The sequence below is a fragment of the Cucumis melo genome, chromosome 6, assembly GCF_025177605.1.
Source record: "Cucumis melo cultivar AY chromosome 6, USDA_Cmelo_AY_1.0, whole genome shotgun sequence".
Lineage (NCBI taxonomy): Eukaryota > Viridiplantae > Streptophyta > Magnoliopsida > Cucurbitales > Cucurbitaceae > Cucumis > Cucumis melo.
In genome coordinates, this window is record NC_066862.1 from 28,923,957 (window position 1) to 28,937,686 (window position 13,730).

Consider the following 13,730-nt stretch of genomic DNA (forward strand, 5'->3'; position numbering starts at 1 on the left):
CTTCTCCTTCTTCTTCTTCTTCTTATATCTATCTAAATATATACACACACGTGTAAGTACATACATCGTAAGTAAGATGTGGATAATATTATGATTTTATTTTATTTTTTACTTTATATATATATATATATATATATATATATATATATATATATATATATATATATATATATATATATATATATATATTTTGATTAGCTTACTCTTTAGATTATTGATGTCTATTATTGGGGTTTTAAATTGGAAGTGTTTATTAGATGTTAAAGCTTTTAATTCCAAGTCCAATAAAATTTTTAAACATTTAATTTTCTTTCTTTTAAGTCCTTCGAATTTTAATTTTATCGTTGATATATTGTATGTTTGTGTAAAAAATAATGGATTTGTCGAACAAAATGAACATTGTTGATATAATAATTAATCTTGTATAGATTAGTCAAACTATAATACTTTTGGACGGGTAAATTGGATAAGAAAATGAATGTGTTGAACACTCTATTATCTTATCCCTCCTTGAAGTTTAATAATTTATTGGATACAACATTAAAATTTTATAATATCTATTAAATACTTTTTAAAGTTTAATGTATGCTTTTGAGAATCAAGTAAATTCAGTGAATGATTTTGAGTTGAATATTAATAAATAATTTAAAATATTTTACGTCACTCGGTATGAGAGTTTAAAATGTTGTGTTTGGATAGTAACTAAAAAAGGTTCGAAAATTAATATTACTTTTTTAAGTAAAAATTTTACTAATATAAATTGAAATTTATAAATTGAGAACTAGAATATGATAATATTAAAGAAGTATATTTCTTAGTACGATAATAATAAACCATAGAATATATTTGAAATGCATAGAAACATTTATAATTTTATTCTCAATTATAGGGTTCGTTTGGATTGATTTAAGTAAAAAAAATATTTTTTAGAAAACTCATTTTTTTAATTTTTTTTGTAAAAATTGTTTAAAATATACTAAAAAAATTATTTTAAATGACTTCCAAATACTCTAATTTCTTTAAAATAATTTAGTTTTTTTTGAATTAAACACTTAAAAATTAATCCGAAAAAAAAGAAGAAGAAAAACCGAACTCGGAGGCCCCAACAGAGGAAGCCCAAAATCAAAAGGTTGAGCCGATAGAGAAGGCCCAATAAGGGAAGCCCAAAAGCAAAGGGTTGGGCCGAATGGAAGGATTATATTTAATTTTCATAAAATAAAAATAGGAAATGCCACGAAAACCGTTTAGGGAAGGGGGGACTGAATGCTCGCCGGATCTCTTTACAGTTTCCCGCCGTCGCCGATTTCCCGATCTGTTACCGCCAAACTCAAAACAAAACACTAACAAATAACCCAAAAATCTCCCGCCTTTCAACAAATTTTCAAAAATTCTTCACCAATTTTCCCAATTCTCATCCTCTTTCTCACCCTTCCCCTCCAAATTCCCCCTCCTTTCCTCTTCTTTCTTCTTCTTTTCTAACCCTTGCATGGCGGCTCCGTCGCCAACCCTTAGCAACAACAGCTCTGACACTGCCACCACCACTGCCGGCGCGGTTGCGGCTAACGTCGCTGTTTCCCCCAATCACTTGGCCAACCGTACTGGAACGCCGCCGAAGACTCTCCGCGGCCTTAACAAACCCAAGTGTAGGGTTTGTGGCAATGTTGCTCGTTCCAGGTTTAATAATCTCTTCACTTGCTGTTTCCTCCTCTTTTGACTTAAATTTTATCTCTCATTCGCTTGAAACCCTAGATTTGTTTTGTTTGTGGATTGTTTTTTTCAGCTTAGTATGTATGGGATGGTACTTGGGAAATTTTCAAAATTAACGTCTAATTATCCTATGTTTTCTCATAACTAGATTTGGTTATATTCTTTGGCCCTTGCATCAGCTGATCAGCTGATTTGATATTTGATTTGCAAGTCATTGTTTAGAATCTTCAACAATATTATCCTAAACAGAAATGTGCTCGCAGATGTCCTTATGAATCATGCAAGAGCTGTTGTGCGAGAAACCAGAACCCATGCTATATTCACGGTAAGAAACCGATCTATCTATTGGCTACACTGTTACTCTGTTTTTGTTATTTATCTTTTGCTATGGGATGTCGATTTTAGCGAATGTCAATTTGTCTATCATGGATTATTCTTGTTTGTGCGTATATGTGTGGTGTGTTGAATCTTCACTTCCATCTCTGCCCTTTCTGAATATAGGGATGGGATTATGCGGTTGTGGTGGGGATACATTCCTTGTAACCTTGGAACACTCTAGCTAGAAAAGGAACTAGTGATTCTCAGAACACAATATTCACTTAATGTTTCGAAAGGAACTCGTATTAGGGACTGAAGGTTGCTATTTTGGTTTGAAAGAGGCTTATGTGTATATGAGAATGGTGGTGTTAAGATTTAAGAAAATTCAAGATGATATTTTCTTCTCTCTATGTAATCACTGTGATCAGTAATTTGTGGTCCATTTAAAGATTTTATAAATTCTTTGTAGTTAAATTGATGCTTATGTATTGCACCACTCCATTGGATTAAAAATCCTTTACATTGCTTTAAGCCATTTAAAACATCCAAATTTGATAATTGGATTGATTTCTAGAGGGGTTGAGACTTCTTGGAAGATATATGGTTCCTCGATAGGTTCTATAGTCTCTCTTTGGATTTGGTGTACAACGATTCTGTAATTACTCTTTAGGTCTTATTTGATTAGATTTGATCCCCTTGTTTGTTTTAGTTTGGCTTTTTTGCTAAACTATTTTGCGGAATGCCTCTTGTATTCTTCTATTTCTTTCTGTAGAAGCTAAAATACATATCATCTTTCTTAGTGAAGGATGGATTCACATTCAAAAGCCATCAAGTGCACCTAGGGCCTTTTTCTTTGCTTGTCCTTATCGCCTAAAAAAGCACATATACTAAGTTCGGCTAGTGCGCGTGAGTCTGACATGTGTTGGACGCTTGGACACTCCGACATTAGTTGGACACATATTGGACAGTTGTTGGTGCAACGAATGTGTTAGACACTAATTGTACATAGTGTTTCAAGGCATGGGCCTTGGGTCGCTCAAGGCAAGAGGTGAGGCAATCTTTGGCTGTTGCGCTTTGAATGCAGCTAAGGCGAGCTCCTTCAGCTAGACTCTCGTCTAATTGTGCCTGTTGTCGCCTTGATGCGCTTTTTCCCTAAGATAAGACGAGCACCTGTCCTCTTTTCCCATTTTTTTTTCTTTTGATATCTCAAAACATGAGAAATAACAAAGTCTAGTGAAGGAGACAAGACAAAAAGAAGAAGTATAGAAAAAAACAAAGGAATAGAAAGAAGTTTCACAATAAAGTGATAGATGGAACTGCCATTGAACGACTTATTAGCAGATTAATAGATCACTTTGGAATGGCATATACATCACACATCCTGGATCAACTAAAGACTCTGGGGTTCCAGCAGGCCACTGCTACATCCATTTCCTCTTCAAGAAAAGAAAAAACAAAGGAATAGAAAGAAAGAAGAAGAGAACGGTTGGAAGATGGAGAACAAAAGAATGTAAATAGTTACAGATAAGGTGAAAGTAAATAGAAAGAAGAAGAAAAAGCAGTAGAAGAAGAGTCTAATTTGAAACACAAGTTGGCTGCATGAAACTGCCATATGGCATTATTACTAAGGAGAATCAAATCGTTCTAGTTGCATGAAATTTCCATTTGGCAATTTCCTCCCATAAATAACAAATACAAGGCTTTATATTCAGAAAGCTTGTAGAGCAAGGAGTTGGTTAGTCCAAGGTTATTATAGTTGGTTAATAATAGTTTGTGTTTGAGGTGTAGATTATTTTAGTTTCAGTTACAATAGCATGTACGTGAGGTGTAAACTATTTTAGATTGAGAAAAAAATAGTAAACACTGTGGCAAAGAATAAAAAATAATGAATGTGAAATAATAAAAACTATAGCAAATAAGAGAGAAGGGGGGTTTGAAATATTGGGAAGTACAAAATAGTAGTCACTGTAGGTTATTATAGTCTTGACCAAACGACCCCTTAAAGGTTGCATGGTGAATGGGTAATACTATGCTTTCCCCAAGAGGTGGTTATTAGCAAATAGGAGGGGAAGGGGGTTTGAAATATTTGTTTTTCTTAAAGTTAAATATCTTATAATATCTTTATACTCTTAGATTTGAGTATTTACTGATATTATTAATATGTAAATGTTAATAGATAATCTTGTTAATTATTTTATCTAATGTTTCTTGCTTCAATCAGGCAACACCTTACTGTCACCTCTCTCCTTGAGGCAATTAGAAAACTTGTCGCCTTAGAGTGCACCTTGCATTTTGAAAACACTGACAATTAATCAATATAGGTTGAATGTATGTTACACAAGCATCAAACTTTTGACTTTGAATAAATTTTGAGAGCAAAACACATCACTCATTTTTTAAACACAGAAATGCATAAAATTATTGACTTTGAATTTCCATCTTGTATAAAAATGATATATATATATTAGAAAAGCTATATTTTAATAAATGTGTCATTGTCATGTTTGTGTCCTAGTGCTTGTTAGCTTATAGGCAATTGCGTAGCTTCCCTTGGAAATTTTTAAACTCACGACTTAGCTGATTGGGTGGAGAATATTTTATGCTTCTCTTTCTCTCTTTTTATGATAAACCAAAGTTATTAAAGATTAATTAAAAAATACAAATGTTTACTGCAAGAAAAAAGCGAGAACTCTACGCAGGAAACAAACTAAAAGAAATTACAACAAAAGGGCTCTAATAATTTAGAAAAGTGATGATAGGTAACCACTAAACTTCTTACTCATTAACATATAAAGGTAGGCATTAAGCTTAATCAAGACTTGCATCTCTTCAAAGGGTTTTGAACCCCTTTTAAAATTCTCCACCTTGCGAATTGGACTTGAAAACCGATATCTCTATAAGACCTGCAATCTCTGAGAAACACTAATACTTACCTAGAGGTTGCATGTTCAAATCTTTGAGTGAGCTTAAATAAGGAAAAATCCTCAATATCTCCAAAGTCAGAATCCTGGGGTGGGTATGCACATTATTTTATTTTATTTATCTATTTATTTTTAATTTTAAAATTGACATCTCTATAAAGCGTACTCCAGTTCAGAAGCACCCTTACTGAGGCACAAATGAGGTCCAAGAGATGCGAGAGGTCAATCTTTGGGTAAGCTCAATTATACTGAATCTGTCGTGTATGGACCCAGGCAAAAAGCTTGACATTATCTGAAATTCTAACCTTCCAAAGTGAGGATAAAAGTAGGGTGGGGGGTGGGAATTACATAGGGGAGAGAAAAAAGAACTATGAGAAATCTGTGGGATTAGTGGTCCATATACAAACATCTATAGATAGTCTTGGGTGATGAAGGAGGATGTCATGACCTCACTTGTACAAGATCTGTTCTATTCTATAGGTCGTACAAATATGCCCTTCAATTCTAAGAAGATGTCGATCTTCCATGAAAATAAAATCGTACAACTATGCCCTTTAATTCTAGTTTTAATTTAAAAGAAGTAGGAATCCTTGTGACTTTGTTTTTGGTTTCACTCAAAGGACCTCATACCCATGGAGATATTTGGAGGGTTGTGTTAGGATACCATCTAACAAGAAAGCTTCAAGAGCACAAAATTCTCAAAGATAGAAATGTATTGAAATATAAGAGAAGTTACAATATATCATAGCCATTCGAGAGGCTACACTCTCCCAGACTCCTACAAAGGAAATTCCTAACCAAACCCACTACCTCTATTTATAACTAAAACCCTCAATAAACTCCTTAGCTAATTACTAATATGCCCTTACTCATAAACATATTTATATTCCTAATATAACCATAACTAGGGCCCTTACATGTCGTTGTCTCTAACAAGTGGTATTGGGGTCTTGCTTTTGACCTAGCCATGCCAGTAAAATTCTCAAGTGCTAAACAAAGAAGTGGTGTGTCTTGAAAGATAGCAAAGTGGTGAGTCTTGAAAGATAGCAATGGTGGAGATTTGTGGTAGAGCTCTATAAGAATAGTGGTATACTAATGACAAGAGGAGTTGACTTGAAGAGCTTGATGGACCGATGGCCAATTGACGGGATGCTTGGGAATGTGCAAGACCCCTAGTTACGGAGATAGTTGGTAGGAGCATATTACCAATTAGACAACAGTTTGTTAGGGTTTAGTTATAAATAGTGGTTAAGAGCAAGCCGGTGAAGCTTTTGGTAGTAATTTCCTTTGGGAAAGTTGGAAGAGTCTAGGCCGTTTTGAAAGGCTGGTGGTTATTTCAATATATTTTCATATTTCAGAGTTTTTGAGGAGTTTGTCTGTTCTCGAGTGTTTTCTTGTTAGATAGTATCCTAATAGAATGCAATAAAGTCCCACATTGGCTAAATAAGATCATCGACTTTTAGTGATTTCCTAAGAAGTCTCATCAACTTTTGTGCCTTCTATATGTTATATAATTTATTAATAGTATATGGAATATTTGTGTGGACAACATTTTAATGACAGTCTATCAAGATCTAGTAACGTTTAAGGTAAGAATTACAGCATTTTTCAAAGGGTAAGTTACAATTTGATGTCATGAAAAGTTTGTAGTAAAAAATTGATACGTCTTGTCAAGTTAGTGGTAAAGATTGATCTTTCCTCTTGAAATTTTATCTTGTTCATCAAATATAATCTGGGCATTTAGAATAGGAGTATCGGCTTATGTACATATTTTGTTGTCGACCTGTCTGGAATTGCCTGGTAAGTTGGGGAAGACTAGTGGTTTTGTTAGTTTGAAGGCTTGTAATATGATTTTGATATTTTTGATTTTATGCTGCAGTGTTAAAAGCAAATGCGACTTTTCCAGACAAGACACCTTCTTCGAGCTCTCCTCTATTTGACAAGCAATCACCAGATCTGTCATCATCTGGGTATGGGAGTTTTAGACACTGTTTGATTTCAATTTATGCCTTTATTTATTTTCAGATTACTTCTCTGGGATCCAACCCCCTCTACAGCCAACTGTTTAACATGTACTAATTCCATTACGACCATGCTTAATTAGGCTACCATTACCATAGTCTGAATAGCCATGTTTAGGCTTTTCTTCTGGCTCTGGGTGTTGAGATTTTCATTTTTGTTGGTTTTGTGCTTCAGGACTTCAAATAGAGTAGCTTCACTTCGACAACTTTCTAGCAACTTTTCCCAATTCAACAATGTGCGACTCCCTATCCGTTCACCAAAGCCAGTGACCAGAAAGGTGTTCATAATTAGTCAATTTATCTTCTGCTTTGTAATTATTGAACAAAAGTAAATTTCCTTATTCTAATTTGAGAAGGATTTTAGGACGCCGCTGCAATTAATGAATGGAGATTTTCCAAGTTAAGGGAATTTCGAGAGAGACACATTGAAGCAGAAAATGAAGCTTTTGATCGATACATGAAGAATGTTAATCTATTGGAAGAGGTCTTTTCTATGAGATCTATGATTGATGATAAGTCTCTTAAAGACGGACCCTCTGTAAACTCTGGTATAGAAGCCAACCTTGAGGAAATGACCCCTGGATTGAAGTTAAAGTTAGGATCTACATCAGACAACTCTAGAAAGAGGATACGCAAAATTGTTGAAGATGGACTAAGAAAAATTAAAATAGTCGAGACAACCGATAACGTCAATGAGGTCACTGACCATGCCCAAGCTGATAGGGATGCAGACCAGATGAATCTTAATGATGGATGCAAAACGATAAAAGGTTCGCATGCTAAAAGAACTCGAGCTTTAGGTGATCTCATTGAGAAGCTAAACAAAGCTCGAAATGAGGAGGATTTAAAATCTTGCTTGGCAATGAAACATCAGCTTTTTAACCAACTCCAAACAACATCCAGTCAAGCAGAATCTGAAGAGACTGACACGTCCAAGGAGCAGCAAGTTATAAAGAAAGATTTAGACTCAAGGAAAGAATTGGGTTATTCATTGCCAAAGTTGATTAATAAAACTAATATTGATCAACAAACTCTGAACCAAATTGATGCTCACTTTTCTTCTCTCAAGCAGATAGGCAATCTATGATCTCATGCAGATCTTGTTCTTTTTTTTCTTACCCCACTTTATTGACATTAGGTTAAAAATCTCCAAACATGATGCTGTAATGTCCTCATGTAATTTATTCTCTCAACAGCCATTGATGTTTATCTGGCAACAGCATTAAATGTGCATTGTCTCCCCACAAAATTCCACACCTCATTTTTCCGATCTTTCCTTATTTGTTATGAAATGATCAGTTGGATCATGAACCTTGAACTTGTGTTTGAGATTAGGATTGAGATTGGAAAATTTCAAAGAAAGATCAGGTTATGTGCTAGATGTTTGTGAAAAGGATGTTGAAGAAAAGGAAAAGTTTGTAACATGGGCTGTTTTTTTGGGCCATAAGATTGCAAATAAATGGGCCTAAAATAGTATTATAGTGACTTAATCATTGATATTTCTTTTCAAAAGTTGCAACATGTGCCATTCTTCTAGAGGATAGAGATATTTGGCTTTTTATTAAGCCACAAAGTGAGGTTGTTATGATGCCTCAAAGAAAAGGGAATTCCTATGATTTTTCCTTCCCACTAATGGCTATGTAATGTTGGTTCATTCCAATAGCTAAAGATAAACAATTGAAACTAGCAAGTTTTCATAATGGAGACAGCCAAACTCAACCATATATCCATTCATTATTTATCTTTGAATCAAAGTCATTTGTTTCAGATGGGTTGCTTGCACATTCCCACCACCCAACAACCAAAGACCAAATAGAAAAGAGGAAAAAAAAAAAAATCTATATGGGTTCCATAGGAAACATTGATCTAATTATGACAACGAATTCCATCTTTTAAGTCCTTTTTCTCATCTATTGTGTGCATTTGGAGTTTCATAATGGAATGGGCATTGCCTTTTCTCTTTTCTTTATTCTTCCAAATATGTTTTAGGTTAAGATATGAGTTTAGTTCTCCAACACAACTTTTTCCCCCTATTTAATACATTGAACTATCGTAAATGTTTGAGATATTCTTTGGACCCTTGACTCGTCATTTTGGGTTTTCCACTATAATTCTTGAAGTTATCATGAAACATTTAGCTACGGTCAAACTATCTGAAAACCTTATTGATTATGTTGCTTATTATTTTGTAAATTTGTAACCCACGTTGAAATAGTCTGAACTCCAAATATAAATTATTGTAATTAATAGATTATAATAATCAATTTAACGTTCCAAAATAACCATTAATAGGTTTAGAAACTTTTAATTTAGTCTTAAAAGTTCCTTGATAATTTTCTTTTAAAAAATTAATTGACTATTAGATATAAATTTGAAATTTAACCAAACCATAAACTCTCAATTTTTTTTGTGACTAATAGATTCATGAATTCGAATGTCCAATAACTAAGTTTGTAATTTAAAAGTTGATAAAAGAATTAAAATAAAGGGTAATTGTTTTTTCAACCACAAGACGTTGAAAATACTTTCTAATAGACAATCTATTATTGTCTTGTCATTAATAGATAATATAGTAATTTATCTGTGTTCATCACTAACCATCACTCTTTCACTTATAAACATTAATATTTCGAAATATTTGTTAATATTTTGATTCATTTTACACAAATCTCATAATAGTTTCGATGATTAAATTTTGTAATTTTGGCTATATTTTTTTTACACAATTACATGTGAAATCTAAACCCAAGAACAAGTTTCATAGAGGCTATCAAACCTTTTTGTAAGTAATTTTTTTTTTTTGCTTGGAACAAGAAAAAGCTGTCAAATGCTTTTAAGTTTTCAATGGCTTTACTCATCTCAACATCTAACCTTTTCAGAAGCCATTAGGCATTTTTATCAAACCCCATTATCATGGCATTATATATGATTCTATTTTTCTCAGTGAATGATTTAAATTCATTACACACACACACACACACACACAAATGAATAAATAAATAAATAAAACCTTTCTGAAGAACAAATTATTATTATTCATAATGATCAATAAGTCAAGGAAATGGGACAACCACAATACAATTAATTTATATGAATTATTCACTCCTAATGTGTCTTTCTCACATGCTCTCCTTTTGCTGCCTTCAACCTAATCTCTCTCTCTCCCATCTCTTCAAATGTTTAGCCATAATTATGTTGGATTAAAGCCTATAAATGTGTATATATAACGTATGTATGCATTATATATAAATTTGGTTAAGATATCAATTTTGTTTTCATACTTTAAAAGTTTTGTTCAATTTTAATCTTCAACATCTAATGTGTAAGTCTTAAATTCCCCCTTGAAAGTTAATATGTACTAAAATTAATTAAAGAACAATAATAATTTTCATGTAAGAAAATAGAGTATATATGAGTATGATTCAAAATCTATAGTAAAAATACTAATATATAATAAAAAAATTAATAAACTAACAATAAATTAGCAAAAAGAACTAAATTTAAAATTTATTAAAAAGATGCAGATGAAGATTAAATATGAAGAATTAAAAATGCATAAAATAAATTCAAATAAACTGAGAATACCGATCAAAATGATATTTTAACCTAGAAGTTTCAAGAAGTGGTCGGGAAAATAGTTTTTATTTTTGAACATATATATTTGTAAATAAAATATAAAATATAATAATTGGTTGGTTGAGAAGTATGTGTTTTGTCTTGCAAAATTAGAGGAAGGAATGAGGGTGTGTGTTTGTGTATGATATATTGTTTGTACTATTAGGGTTTGTTTTTGATTGATGCAATTAATATCATCAAGAATACTTATATGCATCCCATGCATGTATCACCTATCTTTGTACATTTCATTAGATCGACAAACTCTTCTTATTTCATTATATAATATTTTAAGTATTTATTTGATGGGAGTGATGAAAAAGAGATGCATAAAGATGGGATCTCCAAATGCACTCAAGTATTACCCTATATAAAATAATCAAGACCTATGAAGATGTCACAAACGCCACGATCGTCCTCTTAAAAAGAAGCTTTGGGATAATCAGAAAAGTTCAGCGATGGAGCATCGACAAAATTACCAGAACGATTACAATAATAAAAGGAAGCCATTTGCCAATATCATTGGCAAGTGCAACAATGACATCCACCACGTTTTTCGTTTTAGAAAGATCAACGTTTGTTAGATGAGTTGTCCTATGAAATCAATTACATAAATTAATCTGGACAGACGCATATTTAATTATGATAATAAAAAAATCAACGTCTAGATTAGCTTGATTTAGTGATTTTCAAGGCAAAAACTCAACTCATTCCATTCATAGATGAGAGAGATGTAGAAAGTTAGGAAGTAGGGGTAACTTCATGAAAACCATTATTGTTTATGTTGACAAAATGTTTCATGAGAGAATTAGCCATAGCCTTGGATTAGGGTTTTGTTCTTTTCTTCTTTTAGTTAGACTCAAAAAGAGAGGAAAGAGGTACTTCTCTTGATATTTAGTGATATTTTGGTTTATGATTGACTATTTTTGGATACATTTTATCATTAATACCAAAACAAACAATTTTGGTGCCTAAAATTGTTGGGAAAATGGATTTGAAAAATTGAGGACATTCTAGAATAGGCAATCCCTAGCTTTGATACCATTTTTTGTTGTTTATATATATATATATATATATTTGATATTTATTTGATCGAAAACGTACATTTAATTTCTAATCCGTCTATAAAATTTGAAATGATAATGATTTTTTCATATTAGTAAACTCAAGTTAGTCAACATAGTTTGATCTTTTTTACGTCATTTTAGAGTTTTTCGACATCAAAGTATAGAAACTAAATTTAAAATAAAAATAAACTAAATTTAAATTCTTAAATCTATAATAATTTTAACTCTAATTTCAATTAATTTTTAATACAATTGAAGTATAGGAGAATTATTTTTTCCTTGAATATTAAAATAAAAACTTACATGACAAATAGAATAACTATGAAATGACAAGTTTGGTTTAGGCCAAATAATCTTGATAAGAAGACAAACCAAATTTATAATTCAATAGACACATTAATTAGCATAACTCAGTTATAATTATATGGTCCCTACCCCACAAAAATGCTTCAAATTTTTTCCCTAAAGAAATTGCAATTTTTCCTCTCCATACAGGTGTATGTGTGTGTGTGTGTGTATATATATATATATATATTTCTTATCCTTAGAAGATTAGAGAGAATGTATATAATATGGTTAATTGACAAAGCATTTATCATATCTATTTAATCAATTAATTAATTGAGGGAAGATTAGGTTAAAAGAGGCAGGTGGGGAGAGGCCATGGAAATTAATGGGATTACCCTCCATTTTAATTAATTAAACTCATCACAATTGCAATAATGTGATTGTAAATTTTTGAAACTATTTTGGATAGGATCAAAGATTCACCCCCAAACAAAAAAAGAAACCCTAACTTTTGTAATAAAAAAAGTTGCTTACATTCATAAACTTTTTATTTAATTTGCACTCTTTTTATTAAAGATTTATTCTTTTTTGGTAGGTTTCTTTGGATATATTTCAAATTATTTCATTGAGAGTTTTTGCGACTTTTTGTTCTCTTTCTTTTTTGCTTTTTTTCTTTTTGATGTTTTAGGTAAAGTGTAAGTTTTGTAAGCTTTAGATGTAGTACTAATAGTAATTAGAAAAATAACATTGATTTAATGTTTAATTACAAAGTACTAAAGATTATATAACAAGCAACTCAAACAATTGGGGTAAACTCACACATTCTCTTCTTCTTCTCCTCCTCTTTTGGTATATAACAAGTGGAGTATGAAAGTTTGAATTTCTAACTTTGAAAGAATTAAATACATGTCACTACTGTTTGTTTTTTTGATGTGGCGGTGTTGAGAAACGAGAATCGTACATTTGGGACATTGCATCAAGAGTTTATGTACAAAAGTAAGAAAAGAGGTCTGTGTTATGTCAATTAATGCTAAACCATGGTTATCTGTTAGAGAAAATTTAATTTCTTTTTAGTTCGACAATTTGTGTGGACGTGTAAATTTGAAATCCTTAACCTTTTTAATTTCATAAACACAAATTTAAGCTATCTTTACATTTGAGAATTTTACGTAATCACTTTCTTTGCCTAATTATCAAAATTTATTTGTTTATCTCTGTCAAATTACACATCCCACAAATACACATTTTAAATGTTAAACTAATAAGCATTTTTCTCTGAAACCTTATTATATATCGATCTGTTAGTTTAGTTTCGTTTTGAAGTATTTTTTTTCTTTACAAAGCATTGAATTAATTATCGGGAGAGAATCGAGCTTTCAAAAGGTTGATAATGCAAACACTATTTTAATTGAGCTATATTCATTTTAGAAAAATTCTTATTGTATCACTAAAGAAAAGGAAAGAAAAAACGATTAGTGGTTAGGAATTTTTTTTTAAATCCAAAACAATCGTAACAATAAAATCAAACAAACAACAATTTTACATCACGAGACACAATTCTAAAAAAATCCATTTATAAGATATAAAGAATAAATAAAAGGGAAAGACTCTTACTCTTCTACAACCTTAAATGCAATACAATGCGTCTATATATTTTGGCAACAAATAATTACATAAAACTTTACTATATCAATGTAGCGCATTCTATAGTATAATAATGAGTTCGTTTCACATTTATCAATTTAATGTGTTTGTAAACATGAGCATAACTAAAGAGACATAATTATATGTTC

General features: G+C 31.6%; 1 protein-coding gene across 1 annotated transcript; it reads left to right on the top strand.

Moving 5' to 3' along the window:
* Positions 1–1,230: 1,230 nt before the first annotated feature.
* LOC103490821 (uncharacterized) lies at positions 1,231–8,239 on the top strand. The gene is made up of 5 exons (XM_008450528.3): positions 1,231–1,674; positions 1,971–2,032; positions 6,826–6,916; positions 7,143–7,245; positions 7,332–8,239. The coding sequence occupies exons 1-5, from the start codon at positions 1,487–1,489 to the stop codon at positions 8,052–8,054; spliced, it is 1,167 nt and encodes a 388-aa protein (XP_008448750.2). The 5' UTR covers positions 1,231–1,486; the 3' UTR covers positions 8,055–8,239.
* The last annotated feature ends 5,491 nt before the right edge of the window (positions 8,240–13,730 follow it).